Genomic DNA, 19,963 nt, shown 5'->3' with positions numbered 1-19,963 from the left:
TTAAATTATTTGTAATTCAAAGTTTAAATAAAATAATTACAAATTTCTTTACTCTTTTTGAAAATAGAAAGCAACTTTTCATTCAAATAATATTATTTTAACTTTCAATTAATTGAATTCTTTTTTAATTAATATAAAATTGTTTTTGGAATCTTTAAGAAATTCAAAAAAAAAGTCGGCGCGCGCGTTCGCCCTAATCGAACCTGAGCTTCTGCGATTCCGTCTTTCGGCCCTCGGCCTCCCTCATGGACCCTCCGGATCCGCCCGGAGGGGATCCGGATCTGCAGCAGGCATTCTCGTCTCTGGTGAAATCGTTACCTCAAAACAGACCAAGACCCTCAGCAACCAAATTTGTAAAGAAACTGGATGTCCTGCAAGAAGTTCATTTGCCTCCGACCATTCCTCGCATGGCAGCCATTTCGCTTGCTGAGAAGGGATTAATCGGTCAATTTACAGGGTTATGGCCCTCGCCCAAAACTGTGCAAAGATGGGTGGAGCGAAACTGGGCAGACAAGGTCCAAGGAAAAATAGCAATCAGATTTTGCGGCAGAGGATACTTCACTTTTCATTTTGAATCCAAGGAGGATAAGGACCTTATCTTCCGCAACGGGCCTTACTTCATGGATTCCAGAGGTCTTTACCTCAACAAATGGACCCCGGATTTCGATCCCGAGCTGGATATACCAAGTGTTGTTCCAGTCTGGGTCAGACTCCCTCATCTCCCCCTCCACTGCTGGGGAGACGACTCTGTCAAAGCTATTGGGAACGCTGTCGGAAAATACATAGATCGTTGCGAACCTAAGGACAACATGCAGGCCTGTGCGCGAATTTGTGTGGAGGTTGATCTTGGACGCGGACTGCCGGAGGCAATCAAACTGAAAGTGGACGACTGGTGCCATATCCAACAGCTGGACTACGAGCAGATCCCCTTCAAGTGCAAGGTATGTCACGAATATGGACATTTTGCTAATAGATGCCCAAAACTTATTAATGTTGACTCAAAAGAGCAAGAAGGACAGTGGGAAACGGTTAAAAAAAAAAAACCGAATCCGCCTCCGAAGCAATCTGAATCTGAAACCCCAGGGCCTTCTCAGAAACATCCTTCACATTCTCTTTCTCATCCCCAGCAATCCCCTTCTTCCCCTAAGCAATCCCATCCTCATTCCTCTTCCACCCCTCCTCATCTCCCGGACCTCTCCATCCCTCCATCATCCAATCCTTTTGCCTCCCTCTCTGAAGATGATCCGGTTCTGGAACCCATCTCTTCTGACCCGTTGCCCCACCCCTCACCCCCTCATTCTTCCCAGCCATCCCCTGACTCAATCCCCATAAGAATTACAAGAAGCTCATCCAAGGAACATGGAGCCTCTAGCGACATCCCTAAAAAGCACGGACCAGGAAGGAAGTCAGCAAAGCAACACAGAGAAGAAAACGCCCAGAAAGACATTGCAATGGGATCCCAAACACCTATCGAATCCTACATCCAGGGATTCTCAGATAAGGAAAACAATAATAAAGGTAAAGAGAGGCGGGCACCTCTCCATATCACTGGTAAATAATGATGAAGCTGCTATCCTGGAACTGCAGGGGAATGGGGCACCCCTCCAAGAAAGCAGCCCTAAGGGAGCTTATAAATAGTGAAAAGCCCGAAATCATTCTCATCCAAGAGACAAAGCTTGATCAAACAGATATCAACAAACTCATTTCTCAACAAAGACAATATAGCGGATGCGCTAGTGAAGCTAGAGGAGCTTCGGGAGGAATATTAACTATGTGGGATAATAGCAGATGGATCTGCAGTTACTTCAATATCCACCAGAACTGGATCTGCGTCAAACTGGAAGGCAAGGACAATGGAGCCGAGGTGAAAATATATAATGTTTACTCACCTAACCATTACAGGGAAAAGGAAGCTTGCTGGACCGCCCTGAACACAGCTATCGAAGAAGATCCAGACAGCAACATTATCTTCGCAGGGGACCTCAATCTGGTCATGCACAGCAACGAGAAAAGAGGAGGGACTTTTGCCCCAGACCCTTACAGAAGCAAGCTTGAGCATATAATGCAAGAGAAAGATTTAGTGGACATAAAGCCAAAGAACAGAAGATATACATGGAGCAACAAGCGAATCGGAGCAGGTAATATCATGGAAAGACTTGACCGTTTCCTTGTGAACGTAACCTTTCTCTCCACCTTCTCGATTGGTCAGTCCGATATTCTCAGCTCTTCTGCTTCAGATCACTATCCAATCACCCTCTCTCTGCACAATCACAGCCAATCGGGGCCTCTCCCGTTCAGATATTCTCCCCTTTGGAATCGCATCCCGGCGGCCAGAGAAGTGGTGAAGCAAGCATGGTTCCAACACGTGGAGGGATCCCCAGTTTATATCTGGGAAACCAAACTGAAACAAACCAGACAGGCCCTCAAACTTTGGGCAAAAAACAACTATCAGGAACCCGAGATTGTCAAAAAAGACTTAAAGAAAAATCTCGAGTCCGTCCAGCTAAACATAGAAGCGCAGGGCCTCACGCAGCAAGCTAAAGAAAATGAGATCCGTCTGTATGCTCAACTTAAACAAATAGCAAGAGAAGAGGAAATTAAATGGAGGATCAAATCAAGACAGTTATGGCTTCGCGACGGAGACAAGAATACCTCATACTTCCACAAACAAGCCACAATCAGGAAGACAAGGAATGCTGTAAGTAATATCAAAGACAGCGAAGGGAAAAATCATGACACTCAGGAATCCATTAAAGCCGCTGCATCCTCCCACTTTAAAAAACTTCTAACGGAAGATAAGAACGAGGAGGACTATTCGAGCCTTCTCCAGCATATGACGAGCAATGTCACTCAAGAAATCAATAGCAAGCTCACACAAGAAATTGAAGAAGAAGAGGTACATTCTGCAATCTGGAGTCTCCATCCGGACAAAGCTCCAGGTCCCGATGGCTTCTCAATAAGCTTTTATCGAGAATTCTGGCATCTGATAAAAAAAGACCTTCTAAAGATGATTCGATGGTCCTTCCGGAAAGGCAAGCTGGGGGGCTCCACCAACTCTACTTACCTTGCTCTTATCCCTAAAGAAAACAGGCCTTCCACCTTCTCTAGATTTCGGCCCATATCCCTTTGCAACTCCTCTTACAAGATTATAACTAAAATCTTATCCGCTAGACTTAAGCCCCATCTAACCTCTTTAATCTCTGAAAACCAAGGGGGATTCTTGCCCAACCGTCATATCTCTGATTCTATTCTCCTTGTGCAAGAGGCAATCCACTCTAGCATGAGCAGAAAGGAAAAAGGGTTCGTCCTAAAACTTGACCTTGCCAATGCTTTCGACAGAGTCAGACACTCCTTTCTCTTTGCTGTTTTACTCAAATTGGGCTTCAATGCCTCATTCATTAGCATGATCAAAGCTTGCATTTCCAACCCCTGGATATCCCCCTTGATCAATGGGCGACCTTGTGAAGCCTTTCAATCCTCCAGAGGTCTAAGACAAGGATGTCCCCTGTCTCCGTATTTATTTATCCTTATGGCAGAATCCCTTAGTAAATCTTTGGATTATAACCGAAGAGTTGGTCTTATCACAGGCATCCAATTTGCTCAGGGTACAAAAAATATCAACCACTCTCAATTTGCGGATGACACCCTTTTGATGGGTGGGGCATCGATCACCATTGCAAGGCGGTTCAAAAAGATCCTTGACCAATTTATGGCTTTCTCAGGTGGAATGATCAATCAAGTGAAAAGCTGTGTTTATGGATGGAATGCCTCGCACCACACCATTCACTCCATTGCTTCCATTCTTGGTGTCTCTCACAAGCTGGAATGGAACAACTTCACTTACCTTGGGATGCCTGTTGGTATTGGCCCTCTGAAAACTGAAACTTGGAGTGGAATCCTGGATAAAATCAAAAGGAAAATTCAACACTGGGGATCCATGTGGCTGAATCCAGCAGGCCGTTTAGTCCTCTTAAAATCAGGTCTGATATCTCTGCCTATATATCGCTTCTCTTTGATTCAAGCTCCAATGGCCGTTCATCACAAAATGGAAAAGGCTCTCAAACATTTTCTCTGGCAAGGAGGGAAAGTGGAGAAAAAGAAGTTTAATCTAGTCAATTGGAAAAGTGTCATACAGCCTCTTGAAAAAGGCGGGCTCGGAATTAGATCTCCTCACCTGTTAAACTTAGCTCTCGGGGCAAAGATGGTCTGGAGGCTATTAACTGGAGACTCTGCTTGGTGGAAAGCAGTCCTCGAAGCCAAGTATCTAAACAGTTCTAGGCACCATCTGTTAAAAACCAATATCCCCATCAGGGACAGCTCCAATATTTGGAAGCTGTGTAAGAAAACCATTCCTTTCATTGCCCAAAATATCTCAAAAATTCCCGGGGAAGGCAGCAGCATAAGTATTTCCATGGATAGAATTATGGGCCAGAACTCTATAGGATCCAATAAGGAGGCAGTCCCAGCTATCAATTGGCTCAACAACAGAGGAATATGGAATCTAGCACAAATAACTCAGTGGGGAAACCATTCTCATTCTTGGACAGGCTGGTCTTTCCCGAATTATCCTAAGGAAATAGAAGCAAGTTTTCTTGTCTTGGAAAATCTTTTGCACAGCAAAGCACCGGTTCAAAGAGGAAGTGTTGATAGCTATCGCTGGGATCCCACAGGAACACTATATACAGCCAAAGCAGGGTACCAAAGAATATGTGAAAATACCTTTCCTCAGGCAATATGGATTCACTGGAAATTGGTTTGGAAAGCTGAAGCCCCTCCCAAAATAAAATTTTTCTTTTGGCTTCTATTGAAAGGAAAGATCCTAACAGCAGAGAATTTGAAAAAAAGGGGAATTCAGGGACCTTCCCGATGTCCAAACTGCTGTCAAGCCGAAGAAACAATGCAACATCTGTTCATAGACTGTCAAGTTGCTAAGAGATGCTGGAACAACATGGCTGCAATAGGGGCGGTTGCTTGGGAGCCAAGGGCAACTATAGCTGATTCAGTTCTAAGTTGGAAGAAAATCTGCCCATGGAAAGGGAAGAAGAACAATCTAACTCAAAGGATTTGGAATACAATTCCACTTACCCTGGTCTGGAGCATTTGGCTGGCCAGAAACAAAAAAGTCTTTCAAGATAAAGACCACAACCTAAGGATAATCTGCCACAAAGCTAAGACTCTTGCTGTTGAAGCAATCATTTCCCGTACTCAAGGCAAAATTGAAACCCATTATCTCAGCACAGAAGAAAGAAACTTGCTTAACTTTGGGCCCGACAATGTCATCAATGTTCAGGCGCTACAGAAAGAGAGTCTTCCACAGAATGAAAAGAGTAAAGGATGGAAGCTGAGGCTTAAAGAGGAAGAATTTGTCCAATGGTTGAGTAATTGTAATAGATACCACATGTTTTTTGATGGAGCTTCAAAATCCAACCCAGGCAAAGCTGGGGCAGGCGGGTTAATATGTAATGGAAATGGCGTTCTAATTCTCCAATTCGAGTGGGGGTTGGGCGAACTATCAAACAACAGGGCTGAAGGTCTTGCCCTGTTTCAAGGCCTTGTGCAATTGCTCAAGCTAGGAATAAAGAAAGCAACCATATTCGGTGACTCAGCTATCATAATCCGTCTGATGGTGCTCAAGCAGTCCTCGCCCAACATATTACTTCAGCAAATCAATAACAGAAACCAGATCCTCAACAATCTGATGGAGGAGACCAGTTACTTCCACATTTTGCGTGGTCTCAATAAAAAGGCTGATAGTCTTGCCAACAGGGCTTGTGATCGACCTCAAGGCCAACTCAGCAGCAATGCTATCCTATCATCCTACTCATTACCATGACCAAGCAATCAGTCCAAGCATGCAGCACTCTAATCGACAGGATCCGCACTTGTGAAAATATCAGCAGTGCAGAACATAATTTTGATATGGATGTAAGGAATTTTGTCAGAAGGCAGAAAGGAAAATCAGCTCATCCTTCCCATTACAAAGGATCTAACATCCCGCACGATTCCAGTCAGCACACTCAGGACATAACAGGTGTGGACGACGGCAGTATGCTCAAAATCGGGATTGGGAAATCTATTCACAGACCGGGAATCCGTCGAAATGCCAGAAGTAATCATACCATCATTCAAATCACTTGCTCTACTCCAGACTTGCATTGGGCTGGGTCGTTCATTTCTAGGAATGTGCAGCCCTGTTCCCGCCCCCTCTGTGCTCTTATTCTATATATTCCCGGTTCGACCCTCATCTTTCCTCATCCTTTCGATCCTTCCTTGATTCCAGACTCCTTTCCCCTTCACTCAGACTCAGTGAGCTCATCCATAGATAAGTTTCACATCCCCCGCAGCAAAGAGGAGTTAGCAGCCCAAATCAGTGAAATCGCCCCTCAGAGAATCCAAGCCCAAATAGTGATGGAGCGTCCTGAGCAATGCTTCCATTGCCGCGATCTACAGGCCGAATTCGAAGAGGTCAGAGCTCAACAAAAGGTATTGGAAGATCAAGTCCAGAACATGGAGGCCAGGCACGCTGAACAGATCCGGAACCTGGAAGCCAAATTTGACGAGCAGTTCAGAATTTTACACAGCAAGTACCGCGCAGAAATGAACCTGTTTCTTCACCGAGTTCATACTCTTCATGAGCAGTTCAACGGACTCAGCAATAGATGCATACACGCTGAGGAATCGCTGTCAATCTTAAGGGAAATCATGGAGAAAAAGCAGAAAGATAACTCATCATCCTCAAGTGCAAAGCCAATGGAAGCTGACCAGAACCCAGAGGATTCCACAGCGAGAAAGATTAGTCGTATTGACATTGATTAATTATGTGCTGTAAATGCAAGTTTTGGTGCCTCCAGTATGTCCGAATTTATAGTAGCAATAGATGTTTTTTAGCTAGAAGTTATAGAAATCGATTCAAGGACAGGAACCTCATGATTTCTCCTTGGATTTGTAATGCTCTTGAAGCAATCCATGTATGGCTTCACGCCTTATTCCTTTTTTCAGTCTAATATATAGCAGCCGATCTTGTTAAAAAAAAAAAAAAAATTGTTTTTGGTTATTTATATGTATTTTTCAATGTTATTTGTAATTTCAGATTAAAAATAAAATAATTATTGCGCCCATGGGGTAGATCTCGCTTAGAAACGTAAACATGTGAACTTAGATGTAAATGTAAACATGTAAGCTTAAATGTAAATGTAAATGTAAATGTAAATGTAAATGGTCCTATTTAAAAATCTATCTAATTATTATTATGTATAAACACAACATAATATTAAAATATAAAGAGGTTTACGAATAGTTAAAAAAAAAGAGCCATGGTAAATAAATAAAAATACAAATAAACCAGATGTATGGTAAATAAATAAGACTTTTTTTATATTTTCTCCAAAGGTATGGTAAATAAAAAAAAATTAAATAAACTAGAGGTATCATAAATAAATAAAACCTCTTTTTATCTTTACTCCATTAACCCCTTTATATTTATGAAAACTCAAAAAATAGGTTTTATTTAGGTGAAGCCAATGGAAAAAATACCATGAGCCAAATTATTATTAATACCATGCAAAAAATACTATTAACCATAATATTAATATTAAAAGATTATTATTATTAAATCTAATATTCATATTAATATATCATCATATTGATATTAATAAATATAATAACTTTGTTTTAATCTAATATTAATTTTTTTATATTATAATATATATTAATATATCATGATATATATTAACTCTCTATATATGGGAGGTAAGAACAAAGACATAAAGTTATAGAGGTGGAGAGATAGGGGGAGTGACAAGGGAGAGATGGAGATAAACTGAAGGAGAGGGGAGAGGAGGAATAAAAAGAGAGAGAGGTAGAGAAGGGTAAAAGAGGGAGAGGGAGACACAAAGATGGAGGGGGAAGAGAGAGGAGAGTGGGAGGGAGATATTGAGAGGATTGGAAGGCAGAGAGAGAGAGAGAGAGACATGGGAAGAGAGATAAACATAGGAGAGAAAGGGCGAGAGAGGAAGGATGAGAGAGAGGAGGAGAGAGGGAGGGATAGAGATATGGAGTTGGAGGGGGAGAGAGGGAGGGAAGAAGAAAGACATAGAGAGTGAGAAGTGGAGCGAGAGAGCTGGGACTAACAAGGGAGAGATGGAGAGAAAGAGTGTATGTCTAGGGGTGAGATAAAGAGATAAATAAGAAGAGATAGAGAGAAGGGGGAGAGAAGGAGACAAAAGGAGAGAGGGAGGGATATAGTAACATAGGTAGAGAGGGAGAGATAGAGATAGAGAGATATGGGGGAAGAGATAGGATTGGAGGGAAAAGGGAGAGAGATAGAGGGTAGAGAGAGATAGAGAGAGTGAGAGAGTGAGAGAGAGGAATAATGAGAGATAATACTTGAGAGAGAGAAGGAGAGTGATGGGGTAAGAGAGAGGATTAGAGAGAGAGAGAGAGAGAGAGAGAGAGAGAGTGATGGGGGAAGAGAGAGGGAGGTAGGAGAGAAAGGGAGAAAGAGGAAGTACGAGAGAGAATAATTGAGAGAGGAGGAGAGAGGGATGGATAATGATATGGAGTTGGAGGGGGGGAGAGGGAAGGAAGAAGAAATACATAGAGAGTGAGAAGTGGAGAGAGAGAGGGAAGAAGAAATACATAGAGAGTGAGAAGTGGAGAGAGAGAGGGAGTAACAATGGAGAGATGGAGAGAGAGTGTGTATGTTTGGGGTTGAGATAAAGACAAAGAAGGAGATATGGAGAGAATGGGGGAGAGAAGGAGAGAGGGAGGGATATAGTAACAGAGTTGGAGGCTAAAGAGAGAGAGAGAGAGAGAGAGAGGAAGGAAGAGAGAGAGGATGCAAGAGAGTGGTGTGAGGGAGGGAAAGAGAGATGGATTTGGATGGGGAAAGAGAGAGAGGAAAGAAGTAGGGAAGCGAGATAGAAGTGGGGGAGAGGGAGAGAAGGGGAAGAGAGAGAAAGAGAGAGAGGAGGAGGGAGGGATAGGTAGATAGATTTAAGAAATAGAGTGTATGTTTTGGCGGTGATATAGAGAGGAAAATGGAGATAGATATATAGATGGAAAGTGAAGAGATGAAAGAAGAGAGAGATGGAGAGAGGGAGGGAGTGACAAAGAGATTGATAGATATGAAGTGAAATAGCATGTGTTTTTGGTTGGTTGAGATAGAGTGGAAAATATGGAGAGATGGAGGGAGATATAGATATATATGTGGGTGTGGGGGGGGAGAGAATATTTCTTGCACTAGATACATTGATTTCAGTGTAGACAGTGATTTCTAATCCAATTTGATTTCTTGCACTAGATGGATTGATTTTAGTATAGATGTTGATTTCTAATGATATTTGATTTCTTTCACTAGATGCTTTAATTTCAATGTAGATGATTTCTAATCCTATTTGATTGCTTGCACTAAATGCATTGATTTCAATGTAGATGGTGATTTCTATTCCTATTTGATTGCTTGCACTAGATGCATTGATTTCAATGTAGATGTTGATTTCTAATAATGTTTGATTGCTGGCACTAGATGCATTGATTTCAATGTAGATGTTGATTTCTAATCATGTTTGATTTCTTGCACTAGATGCATTGATTTCAATGTAGATGGTGATTTCTAATCTTATTTGATTGCTTGCACTAAATGCATTGATTTCAATGTAGATGGTGATTTCTAATCCTCTTTGATTTCTTGCACTATATGCATTGATTTCAGTGCAGATGTTGCTTTATAATCCTATTTTCTTACTTGCACTAGGTGCATTAATTTCAGTGTAGATGTTGGTTTATAATCCAATTTTCTTACATGCACTAGATGAATTGATTTGAGTGTAAATGTTGATTTATAATCTTATTTGATTGCTTTCATTAGATGCAATGATTTTAGTGTAAATGTTGTTTTCTAATCTTATTTAATTGCTTGCATTAGATTCATTAATTTAAGTGTAAATGTTGATTTATGTTTTGATGTAATTGGATGTATGATGGTACATTATTTTTAAACTGATTGGATTAACATTGTGCATTGATTTCAGTTTAAGCACAAAAACTTATTGATAATGTACATTGAGTTTTGTGTTATAGTAATTCAACCTATTAATAATGGAGAGAAGGAGAGACAATGACTAATGTTTACTACAATAGATTGAGCTAAAGATTTAAATCATTTACGGTTTAACCTATCCTTTTCATATAATCGATATGAAAATATGATAATCAATATGAAAAGATGACAAAAGTAAAAATGGTGACAATATGAATAATAGAAGAAAATAGTTTTAGATTAACCACAATGAATACTATTTGCAATTGACTATATTATTATTATTCACATTTCTATCATTCAACACTATACATTGTCTCTTTACATTCAAAATTCATATTTCATCATTTTTCATCATTAAAGTATTATCTTCACAATAAACTGGGGCAACTAAGCAAATTTAAAATTAAAATAACAGATTAATCTGAGACATATTAGCATATTTAAAATTATTATATTAATATTAGATGAATTTACTTATTATTGATAAAATTAATCATGTATGCATTAGATTTTCTTTGGCCGCACATGACTGAAACCAACCTAGATCCATCTTAACTCTGGATCTATCAAGCATCGAGAGGGATCAAATCTCTCGAGGTACAAACCTTTCCTCAAGTTTTGCACTAAAAAAAGAGGTTTGCACCTCAAGGGATGTGATCCCTCTCATTGCTTGATGGATCCGGAGTTAAGATGGAACAAGGCTGGCTTTATTTTAAAATTGAGGAAATTACAAATATTTTTGAAATTAACTTTCCATTAAAATAATAATTCTTTACTTTCAATTACATAAATTGATTTAAAACTAGCTTGGATATATCTTAATTTTAGATCTTAATTTTGGATTTACCAAGGGCAAAGGGGATCAAATCTCTTTTCACTTTAAAAAAGGTTTGTATATGAAGAGATTTTATGCCTCTGACACTTGGTAAATTAGGAGTAATATGATTGAATTATTAATTATAATTATAATTGTTAATTTTATATTTCACTTTACTTGTTTTTATTTTTATAATTTACCCCAACTTTATTTTGCTTAACATTTTTCACATTAAATTTTATTTTATGGAGTTTCCTCAAATTAGATGTTAAAATTGATTTTCAAATAAAATAATTTGGCTATATTTTTTAATATTAAAGGTTATTTTTAATTTGCCCCATGGTGTAGATTACTTGATGATAGAATGGGTTGTTAAGGCATTTCTTATGATGTTATTGGTTTAAACTTCAATTAGCTTAGTGTGCCGCGTGTGAGGCAATGTGGGTACACTTGGAGGTGATTGTGTTAGTGGATAGAATCAATCCTTAAGTACAAACATGCTATAGTTGTCTATTCTCCCATATACAAAAAAAATAACAATAATAATAATAATAATCTTATTTTTTAAATTTGATTGAATTAATTATTTATCAGAATTGGATTTTATTAAAAGCACATGATTTTATTGGAAGTAATTTATGTGATGGAAATAAAGGAAACTAATTTTCTTGTAAGCATTTTCTAAATTGTATCTCCACTCAAACAATTTCATAGAAAAAAAAAGTCTTGACCCCACCCATCATGCAAGCCACCCAATGTCATCTTGGTGGCCTTCTCTCACTCTTTAGAATACAAGAAGGATATCCTTATCTAGGGGGGAATCCTTAAATATCAAGCTAAGCTAGGTCATTGAGTAATGAAAGGAAGTTCATTAACGAAGACTGGTGATTTGACACTACTCACTCTCAAAGTAAAAGGTCAGGGATAAGTGTGCGAATAGTCAAACAAACCATGAATTATTAACAAATTTTGAATGATTTTAATTACACAACTATGCTTATTCATGCAACCAAATTATACTTGAAAAATGAAAGATAAAGCTTGCTCAATTAACCATATAGCATGAGATGCTAGTGAAGCATATGTACAATGGCACAATAAAAATAGAAAATGAATCATAAATTGTCTATACAAGTAAGGAATTAGATCATTCATTCATCGTATTCATGATCATTAGAGATTGAGAGCTCGTTATCATCATCAAGAGACCATTACACAATTAAGAGATCATACGCCAACAATATTAACTATGTTTGGGACAACAAAGAGTTATGTGTTTGCGATGATAAATAAAGGAATTATTCAAACTTGTCATTGTTACTAAGGACAATGAAGACAAAAAAGTTGATTGTGGACTACTCACATGTTTGTAACATTCAAATGTCATCCATTTATCATCATGCAAGTTGCATGAAGGAAATTTGGTAGTGGTACTAAGTGAACATTCTTTGATCAAAGTTCATACCCTCTCCTTAACACTACCACTTTTCAAGACGAAGTTGAAATGTGAAATATATGTGCAACCAACTAAATAAGTTGGAAAGGTTGTTACAAAATATATAGGTGGTCATGTCGGGTTTCAAAAGGAGGTGTTGGCCCACTCCCCCTTTTGATAATTTGTCAACCTTTGAATTTGATTCCCTGTGAATGTGATAAAATGATATGATCCTAAAGATTCTAATAAGCTCCATAATTTTAATCATCCTTTCATCCAATAAACAAGTGTACAAGGAAGTATAACCTTTCACCCAATCTAAAACAACCTTTGAATCCCCTATGACTTGTAATTTTAGATTGTTGAAGTGACGCAATTAAAATGACTAACATAAATTACTAACTCATATTATTGTAGTTTTTGTTAGGTAGTCATATTTTTTTCCTAGACTAAATTAGTTATTTTTAGTAGTATTACTTATTAGCTAGTCGTATATTTTAACTGGTGACTAAAATAGTCATTTATGTTAGTCATTTTTAGTTGGGTCTCTTAATATTGCTAATTTTTGGTAGTATTTCACTTGGAAAAGTTTTGGTGACTAACTTTTTTAGTCACCTAGTCACTAATTTCACCATTTTCTACTAGTGTGTATTTGATGGTTGTATTATAGTTGTGGTGATTGATTTTGAGCTTCAATGTTATTAATGGGCCCAGTATGAAAATTTGATGAAACGTGGCCTACATATTGTGTTGATGTGTACTAGGAGTATCCAATCTGAAAATTTATGCAACGTGGTCCCTAGCAGAAGAGTGAAGGTGATAGCCTTCTATAGGCCGTTGCCTATGTACTAGTACAAGTTTACACAACTACAAGAGCCAGGGGGTTGTAGCTCACTTCCAGTAGAAGCTGGAGAACGAGTAAAGGTTGTAGCCTTCTGTAGGCAGATGCCTACGTACTGGTAAACATATCAACCAGTACAAGAGCTAGGGGGTTGGAGCTCCCTTCCAGTAGAAGCTGGAAAATGAGTGAAGGTTGTAGCCTTCAGCAGGTAGATGCCTGCATATTGGAAAATTTTTGCACCAGTACAAAACTTGTAAACACTTTTTATAATAAGAAGATTGAAGACTGAGATGACAGCAGTAGTGGTTTTTTCCCACATTGGGTTTCCACCTGAAAAATCCTGGTGTTCATGTGTGTTTCTTATGTGTGTTGATTTATTTTGTTCTTACTGCATCTATTTACTACTTAGTAAATGCATCACACTCTGATTTAAGTTCAACAGACAATGAATTAGTTGTTTTACAAGTTTATTATCTATACGCTAGTTTCATTCATTATAGTTGCAGACATACGTTGTTTGGTTTCTGTAAAATCATGTATACAGTTTGAAAAAGAAAATTTATTATTGTGAAATTTTAAATACTGATTCACCCCCCCTCTTAGTATTTTTCCCAACATTGTCTTTTTCGGGATTCATCAGGTAAAGGTCAGAAAAGGGTCATTGAACTTCTAGAGGATGTTTGAAAGAGAATATTCATTAGTAAATGAAGTTAGTGGCTTGATTGAGTCAAGAAGCATTGAACCAAACCACTTTCATCATATGAACAAAGCTCCACTACATGATTGGAATTAATTGATTTAATCATCTTCAGAAACTACAAATATGTGGAGAAAGGTTGCTCATTTGGTTGGTTCTCTTGTGTGAGAAAATTGTCATAGTGTTTTGGAGAGCCATTAGTGAGGAGTGTGAATTTTTTGAAGCAGAGTGTGCATGGAGGTATAGTTGTAGCAAAGACAAAAGTATGCATGGCTGAAGACTATTCTTATGTAGAAGACAAGTGATAGGGCTACAAAGTATTTTGCTAATGCATTTGTGATTGCAGGGGAATAATTATTGTTTGAGTTTATATGGTTGTGATAGATTGGTTGCAGTAGTGTCTCATGTTTTCATATAGCTATTATGTATTTCATTGTTGATTTTCTGCATCTAGTTTTGCTTGCAGAAAATGTTTTGAGGTTGTCTGAGTTGATAATGATGAATGAACGTGAGAGAGGATATGATTTGAGTTTGATTTAGTGATTGATTTTTTGTGCTATGAATATATATTTTTTTACGATGTTCATGTTGAGTAGCTCAAGTGTACCAGTTTGAAAATGCATGAAAGGTGAACCTCATAGAGAAGTGGGGTGGGTACTCCAGAAAAAGGGTATTGAGAACACATTTCTTCATAAGTCGTAGATGGATATCATAGTTCCTTTAAGATAGTTTCCATATGTACTCTCTACGTAATGATTTTCTTAACAAATAATAAAATATATTGAGCAACGCAACAACAACATGGTGGTTTTTCTCCCGGGAAATGGTTTTCCACCAGATATCCTATGTTTCTATGTGATGTGATGATTTATTTCTCATTGTGCATGTTCAGATCTAATGCTTATTTGTTAGGTGATGAATTGATTAATTTACTGCAAAAAAAGTTTTATATTTTTGAAATTGTTATCACTATTGATTCACCCCCCCTCTTAGTATTAAACCTGGTTCCAACATATATTATGTCATTTTTTCCTCAATACATATCCCCTAATATGAACCCACGTGGTATGGTATTACTCCCCCAGTGATGCTCCCTTACATTTTGACATATATCATTTTCACTTATAACGTTTGGACATGTGTTATATGGGCTTGCATTATGTGTAGCTGGTCAAAGACCAACAACTTTGTTTATTAATAATATAAAAATACCAGTTATAGTTCAAAAAAAATTATCTTGGTATTTTATTCCAATGTTCTGGTGGGGGTTGTAACTATAAGAAACCTGAAAGAGATATGCTCTAGAAATATCTATGATGTGAATCTAGGACTGCATTATGTGTATTTAGTCAAAACCAATAATTTTTTTGATTAATAATATAAGAAAATTGGTTATATTTTAAAAAAAGATTGTTGTTAGTTTGTATGGATGTCCATTTCCCTATTTTTTTTATAAATGGTATGATATAAATATGACTTAATCTATAATTATATAAGTTATTTAAGAGGCATGATATACTTAACTAATTTAATTGAAATAAAAAATATTAAATTAATAAATGGAAGTTATAAAGGAAGCATCATGAGTTGTTAAAATGGAAGAAGAATGTGGCTCTAAAATGGAAGTAAAATTCGAAATTAAATTGGAAGCCATACTTGGAGCTATTACTGGCTCTAAATAGGAAGCTAAATTGGTTTCTTAACAAGAAGAAAAATTGGAGGCTAATTAAGAAGCAAATCCCAACACTAAAAGGAAGCAAACCCTAGACCTAAAAAATAAGCAAACCCATGCACTAAACAAGAAGCAAACCTTCCAACTAAAAGGAAGAAAACCATGAGGCTAACAAGGAAGCAATTTTGGAAGGAAAAAGGAAGCAACAATGGAAGCCAAATGAGAAGCACACGACAATCAATCTTGGAAGAAAACATTGGCATTACCTAAGAACAAAAAAATATGCAATTTAGGTAGCAAACAAATAAGTAATAATGGAAGCAATACTAGCAGCCAAACTTGGCATTACGTAAGAAACAAAAACAAAAGAAATTGAGATAAAAAACAAAGTAATAATGGAAACAATATTAGAAGCCAAACTTGGTATTCCCGAAGAAGGAAACAAATAAGTGATTCAAGTAGAAAAACAAGAAGTAATAATGGAAGCAATACTAGTAGTCAAACTTAGCGTTACCTAAGAAGAAAAAATAGAAATAATTCAAATAGAAAACAAAGAAGTAATATTGGAGGCAATATTAGAAGCCAAACTTGGTGTTCCCTAAGAAGAAACTAAAGAATCCATTCAAGTATCAAACCAAGAAGTACTAATGGAAGCAGTATTAGAAACAACAAAAGACATTATAATGGAAGCCATATTAGAAGCTAAAGAAGATGTCATAATGGAAGAAAAGTTAGATGCAACAAGTAATTACATATTGGAAGCAAAACTAGAAGCAATAAAGGATGTTATAATGGAAGCATGACTTGGCATAAGTTAGGAAGCCAAAAGAGAAGATATTTTCAATGTCATATCAAAAGAAAAATAGGAAGCACAATTGGAAGCAAAACTAGAAGTGCAAATGGATGCAACAATGGAAGCAAGAATGCAATAAACACTTCTCGACACTATTCTTGATGTTATTTCTAATGCCCAAGTGATGATGTAGAATTTCTCTGGGTTTTGTGCTGCTAATTGAAGCCAATTCATAGGCTCAAAAACACTAAATTATGTTGTTATTTCCGACACTAATGGCCGATTTTGTTGTAGTGAAGATATCATTTTATAGATGGTTAAGACTACTACAATTTGCTTGATTGCTCATGCATATGTGATTGTTGAGTATGTAAACTATATGAATAGCACATATTGACATTGTATGCCTTTAGTGACCAAAACAATAAAGCTAAATTTATCAGAGGATGCTTTTAAAATGTATTAACATTATTGAACAATCCACCATTAATATACCATATTGTTAAAGCCTTAATAAGATGAGTATAGTCGAAGGTATGAATAGTAACTTGACTAATATAACCCACAATTTTTTGGTCATCTTTAATCTAACTATTGTGTGATTGCATTGGTTTTCTTTGATCCATTACTTCTAAAAATATAAACGATCGTAAGCATATTTTTCACATTGGAGCACAATGGAATCTAACTACCTACATAGCAAAAGATGAAAAAACCAATCAAAATTATAGTAAATAGAGTGTCTTGACATACAGACACATATTTCTCATAATTTGATGGTAAACATGGGAATCTAAACTCTAAAAAAAAACAACACTAGTGATTTTCTATTAAATATAAAAACAATGAAGTAACAATGTTATAGCTTCAAAACTCAAACTCTTGAACCATCATAATTGTGTGGCACTCTCAATAAGAATTAATGCTTACAAGTGTGTTATAGGTTGTTAATTGTTGTGAGTTTTTAGGTTAGTTATTTTTTTAATTAGATCCACTTCTATAGGATCTAGTTAGTGATCTATTCCTATATATGTATCCATTGTCTGATTAATAAAAACATAGTGAGATTTCTGTTTGGTGTGTAACTATGTTTGATCTCTCATTTTTTTAATTGGTATTAGAGCATGTTCTAGCTTAACTCCCTCAAGAGAGGGCCAGGAAGATCTGAGATCCATGATAGTTGATCCTGTTTAAATAAGTAGATTAGCATAGAAGAATGATTGATTTACTATGAGTGATCATTTCATTGTTTCTGTAGTTAATTTTTTGTGTGTGTGTGTGTTCATTTCTTTGTTGTAAAAAAGGCACAATCATTTCTGTTTGAAGAAATCACATTTATTCTAGGATCCAAGGATATAAACTAATGATCTAAATGTTGCTTGTTTTATGAGTAGTTTCAGTTCCATCGCATCCACGATTCATAACAAGAAATCCAATGCCCAATTGACAAATTTCTATTGTAGAGTGGTGAACATGTATGGCAATATGCTCTAGGAAAATATTTTTTGTCACAATGCATCCCATAACTCCCAACGGCGTTTCTCTGATGCAAAGTGTGGAGGCACATGCCCTTGGCCAAACTCAGAAGGGTGGTGCTTCCGCCATCATGCAATGTGTTGTTAATGCCAATAAGAGATCTGCTAAGGTTAATTGTGATGAATATCGATCAGCTAGAGGATATTTGGACATGGCAGACACCAAAAATGCAGTCACTGGTCAACTTCTCAAGATACGTTATGCTAGTGGAAAATCAGTTTGTTCAACCCTAAATTTTATGCCCACTGATCATGAAAGTGCAGCAAACCTCAATCCTTGTTTAGATGAAGTCGCCTAGACTACACTCTCGTACATTCTGGTGAATGCTCCAAAAAAATTGACTAGAGCATACAATAGATTTTTGTTGACTACATATGGAATACTCAGCTTTAGCCACATGAGGAGATAGAGAAAGATAGAAAAGGGAATCTTATTTTGAACCCTGGTTGACTATTCAAACATGGATTTGACCCTGATGTCATCAAGTTTAGATGAGGCACATGAGATGGGTTTCTACTTGGATTTACAAGATGTTTTGCAACAATTTATTATTTGATCCTTTATGTAGTTTTATTGTGTTGTGTGGGTGTGAAATTTATTGAGTGGTGTATAGATGATCCAGATTTAAACAGGAACACAACAAATTACAGAGATAACCATAAACCTAGAGATACAGCGGAAATAATATTTCATTTCATTAATGTAAAATACTGAAATATGCTTACAAACAGAAATGGAAATAAACCAGTTAGGGCGATGGTAGCTTATCTCTGAGAAGAGATGTGGTGGCTACTTGCCTCTAAACTGCCTTACAATGAGGCTCAAGGGACTTTTTATTATTGAACAATAAGAGCAAACCTAAACAACCAAAACCCTAACCCGAGGAGTTGTAACACCAAGAGTTTATGGGCCTTGTTGGGGTGAATTGGACAACCAACTTCTCGAGGTCGTGACTTGGTCATATTATCTCCGTTTGACGCACATGATAACCTGTTGGAAAGATCTCTCTGAGTGCTATGACAAAAAATATGATTTTAGACAAAAAAATCGCTGGCGGTAGATTTCCAAAAAAAAATTGTTTAGGGCCTCAAAATGGCTCCGGAAGTTTAGGACCTGAAAAACTACTAAAAATAGTAAATTGTGCTACAATTAAGGAAACTAAAAAACTGAAAGAAGCAATGGTGGGGGTCTAAGTGGAATTGGCAGGTAGCCACCAATATCCACCTGGGTCATTCCTCCCCTCTTAGGAAGCAATGGTCGCCATTACATTGAGTTCCTCCATGAGATGAGGAAACTTCTGCTGAACTTGGTCCCTGGTGAGCCACTTGTCCTAGTGAAGGAGTTGGCATGCTTTGACAACTCGATACAGTTGGATATTCTGCCAAAAGTGCATTTCTCCAAATTGGCACATAACTTGTGTTGTCGCAGTGTTTAGAGAACTTGTGAAATGTGGTGGAGGTGCTCTTCCCAACTCTGGCTGAAGATCAGGATGTCATCCAAGTATACCACTACAAATGAGTTGGTGAATGGACACAAGATGTCATCCATTAGCCTCATGAAGGTTGCAGGAGCATTTGTCAATCTGAAAGGCATAACTAACCATTCGAAAAGGCCCTCCTTGGCTTTGAAGGTAGTCTTCCACACATTGAAGGGTTCGATTGGTACCTGGTGATATCCTAACTTCAAATCGATCTTGCTGAAATATTCCCCCCTTTAGTTGGTCCAGGAGATCATCAATCCATGGGATCGGGTACCTATTACGGACAGTGATCTTGTTCAGCGCCCAATAGTCAATACAGAGTCTCCAAGTCCCATCCTTCTTTTGTACCAACACAATTGGGCTCCCACAAGGCAACGAACTCAGATGGATGTGACCTACTGCAGCAGCTCCTGAATCTGCCTCTTGATTTCATAATGGAGAGCCGATAGATTGGTCCATTGGGCAGTGGCACACATGGGGTCAGATCGATGGAGCGCTTGACCTGACAGTGCAGAGGGACCCCTGCAGGGGAGGTGAAGATGTCCTCGTACTCCTCCATGATCTTGTCCATCTGTAGTTGTCATGTGGAGGGGTCTTATCTGGAGGTCATGGCCACTGTCTTCTTCTTTCCTTGAGGGCGTTTCATCAAG

At 37.7% G+C, this 19,963-nt stretch overlaps 1 protein-coding gene across 1 annotated transcript; it reads left to right on the top strand.

Annotated features, from left to right (window-relative positions):
* Nucleotides 1-17,810: 17,810 nt before the first annotated feature.
* LOC149238173 (late embryogenesis abundant protein 31-like) lies at nt 17,811-18,131 on the top strand. Its single transcript, XM_089369493.1, has one exon. The coding sequence runs from the start codon at nt 17,811-17,813 to the stop codon at nt 18,129-18,131; it is 321 nt and encodes a 106-aa protein (XP_089225619.1).
* Nucleotides 18,132-19,963: the final 1,832 nt, after the last annotated feature.

Source organism: Pinus tabuliformis, chromosome 8 (genome assembly GCF_031772625.1).
Source record: "Pinus tabuliformis cultivar Carrire ecotype Pingquan chromosome 8, CPIR1, whole genome shotgun sequence".
Lineage (NCBI taxonomy): Eukaryota > Viridiplantae > Streptophyta > Pinopsida > Pinales > Pinaceae > Pinus > Pinus tabuliformis.
This window is presented reverse-complemented; position numbering and strand designations above follow the sequence as displayed.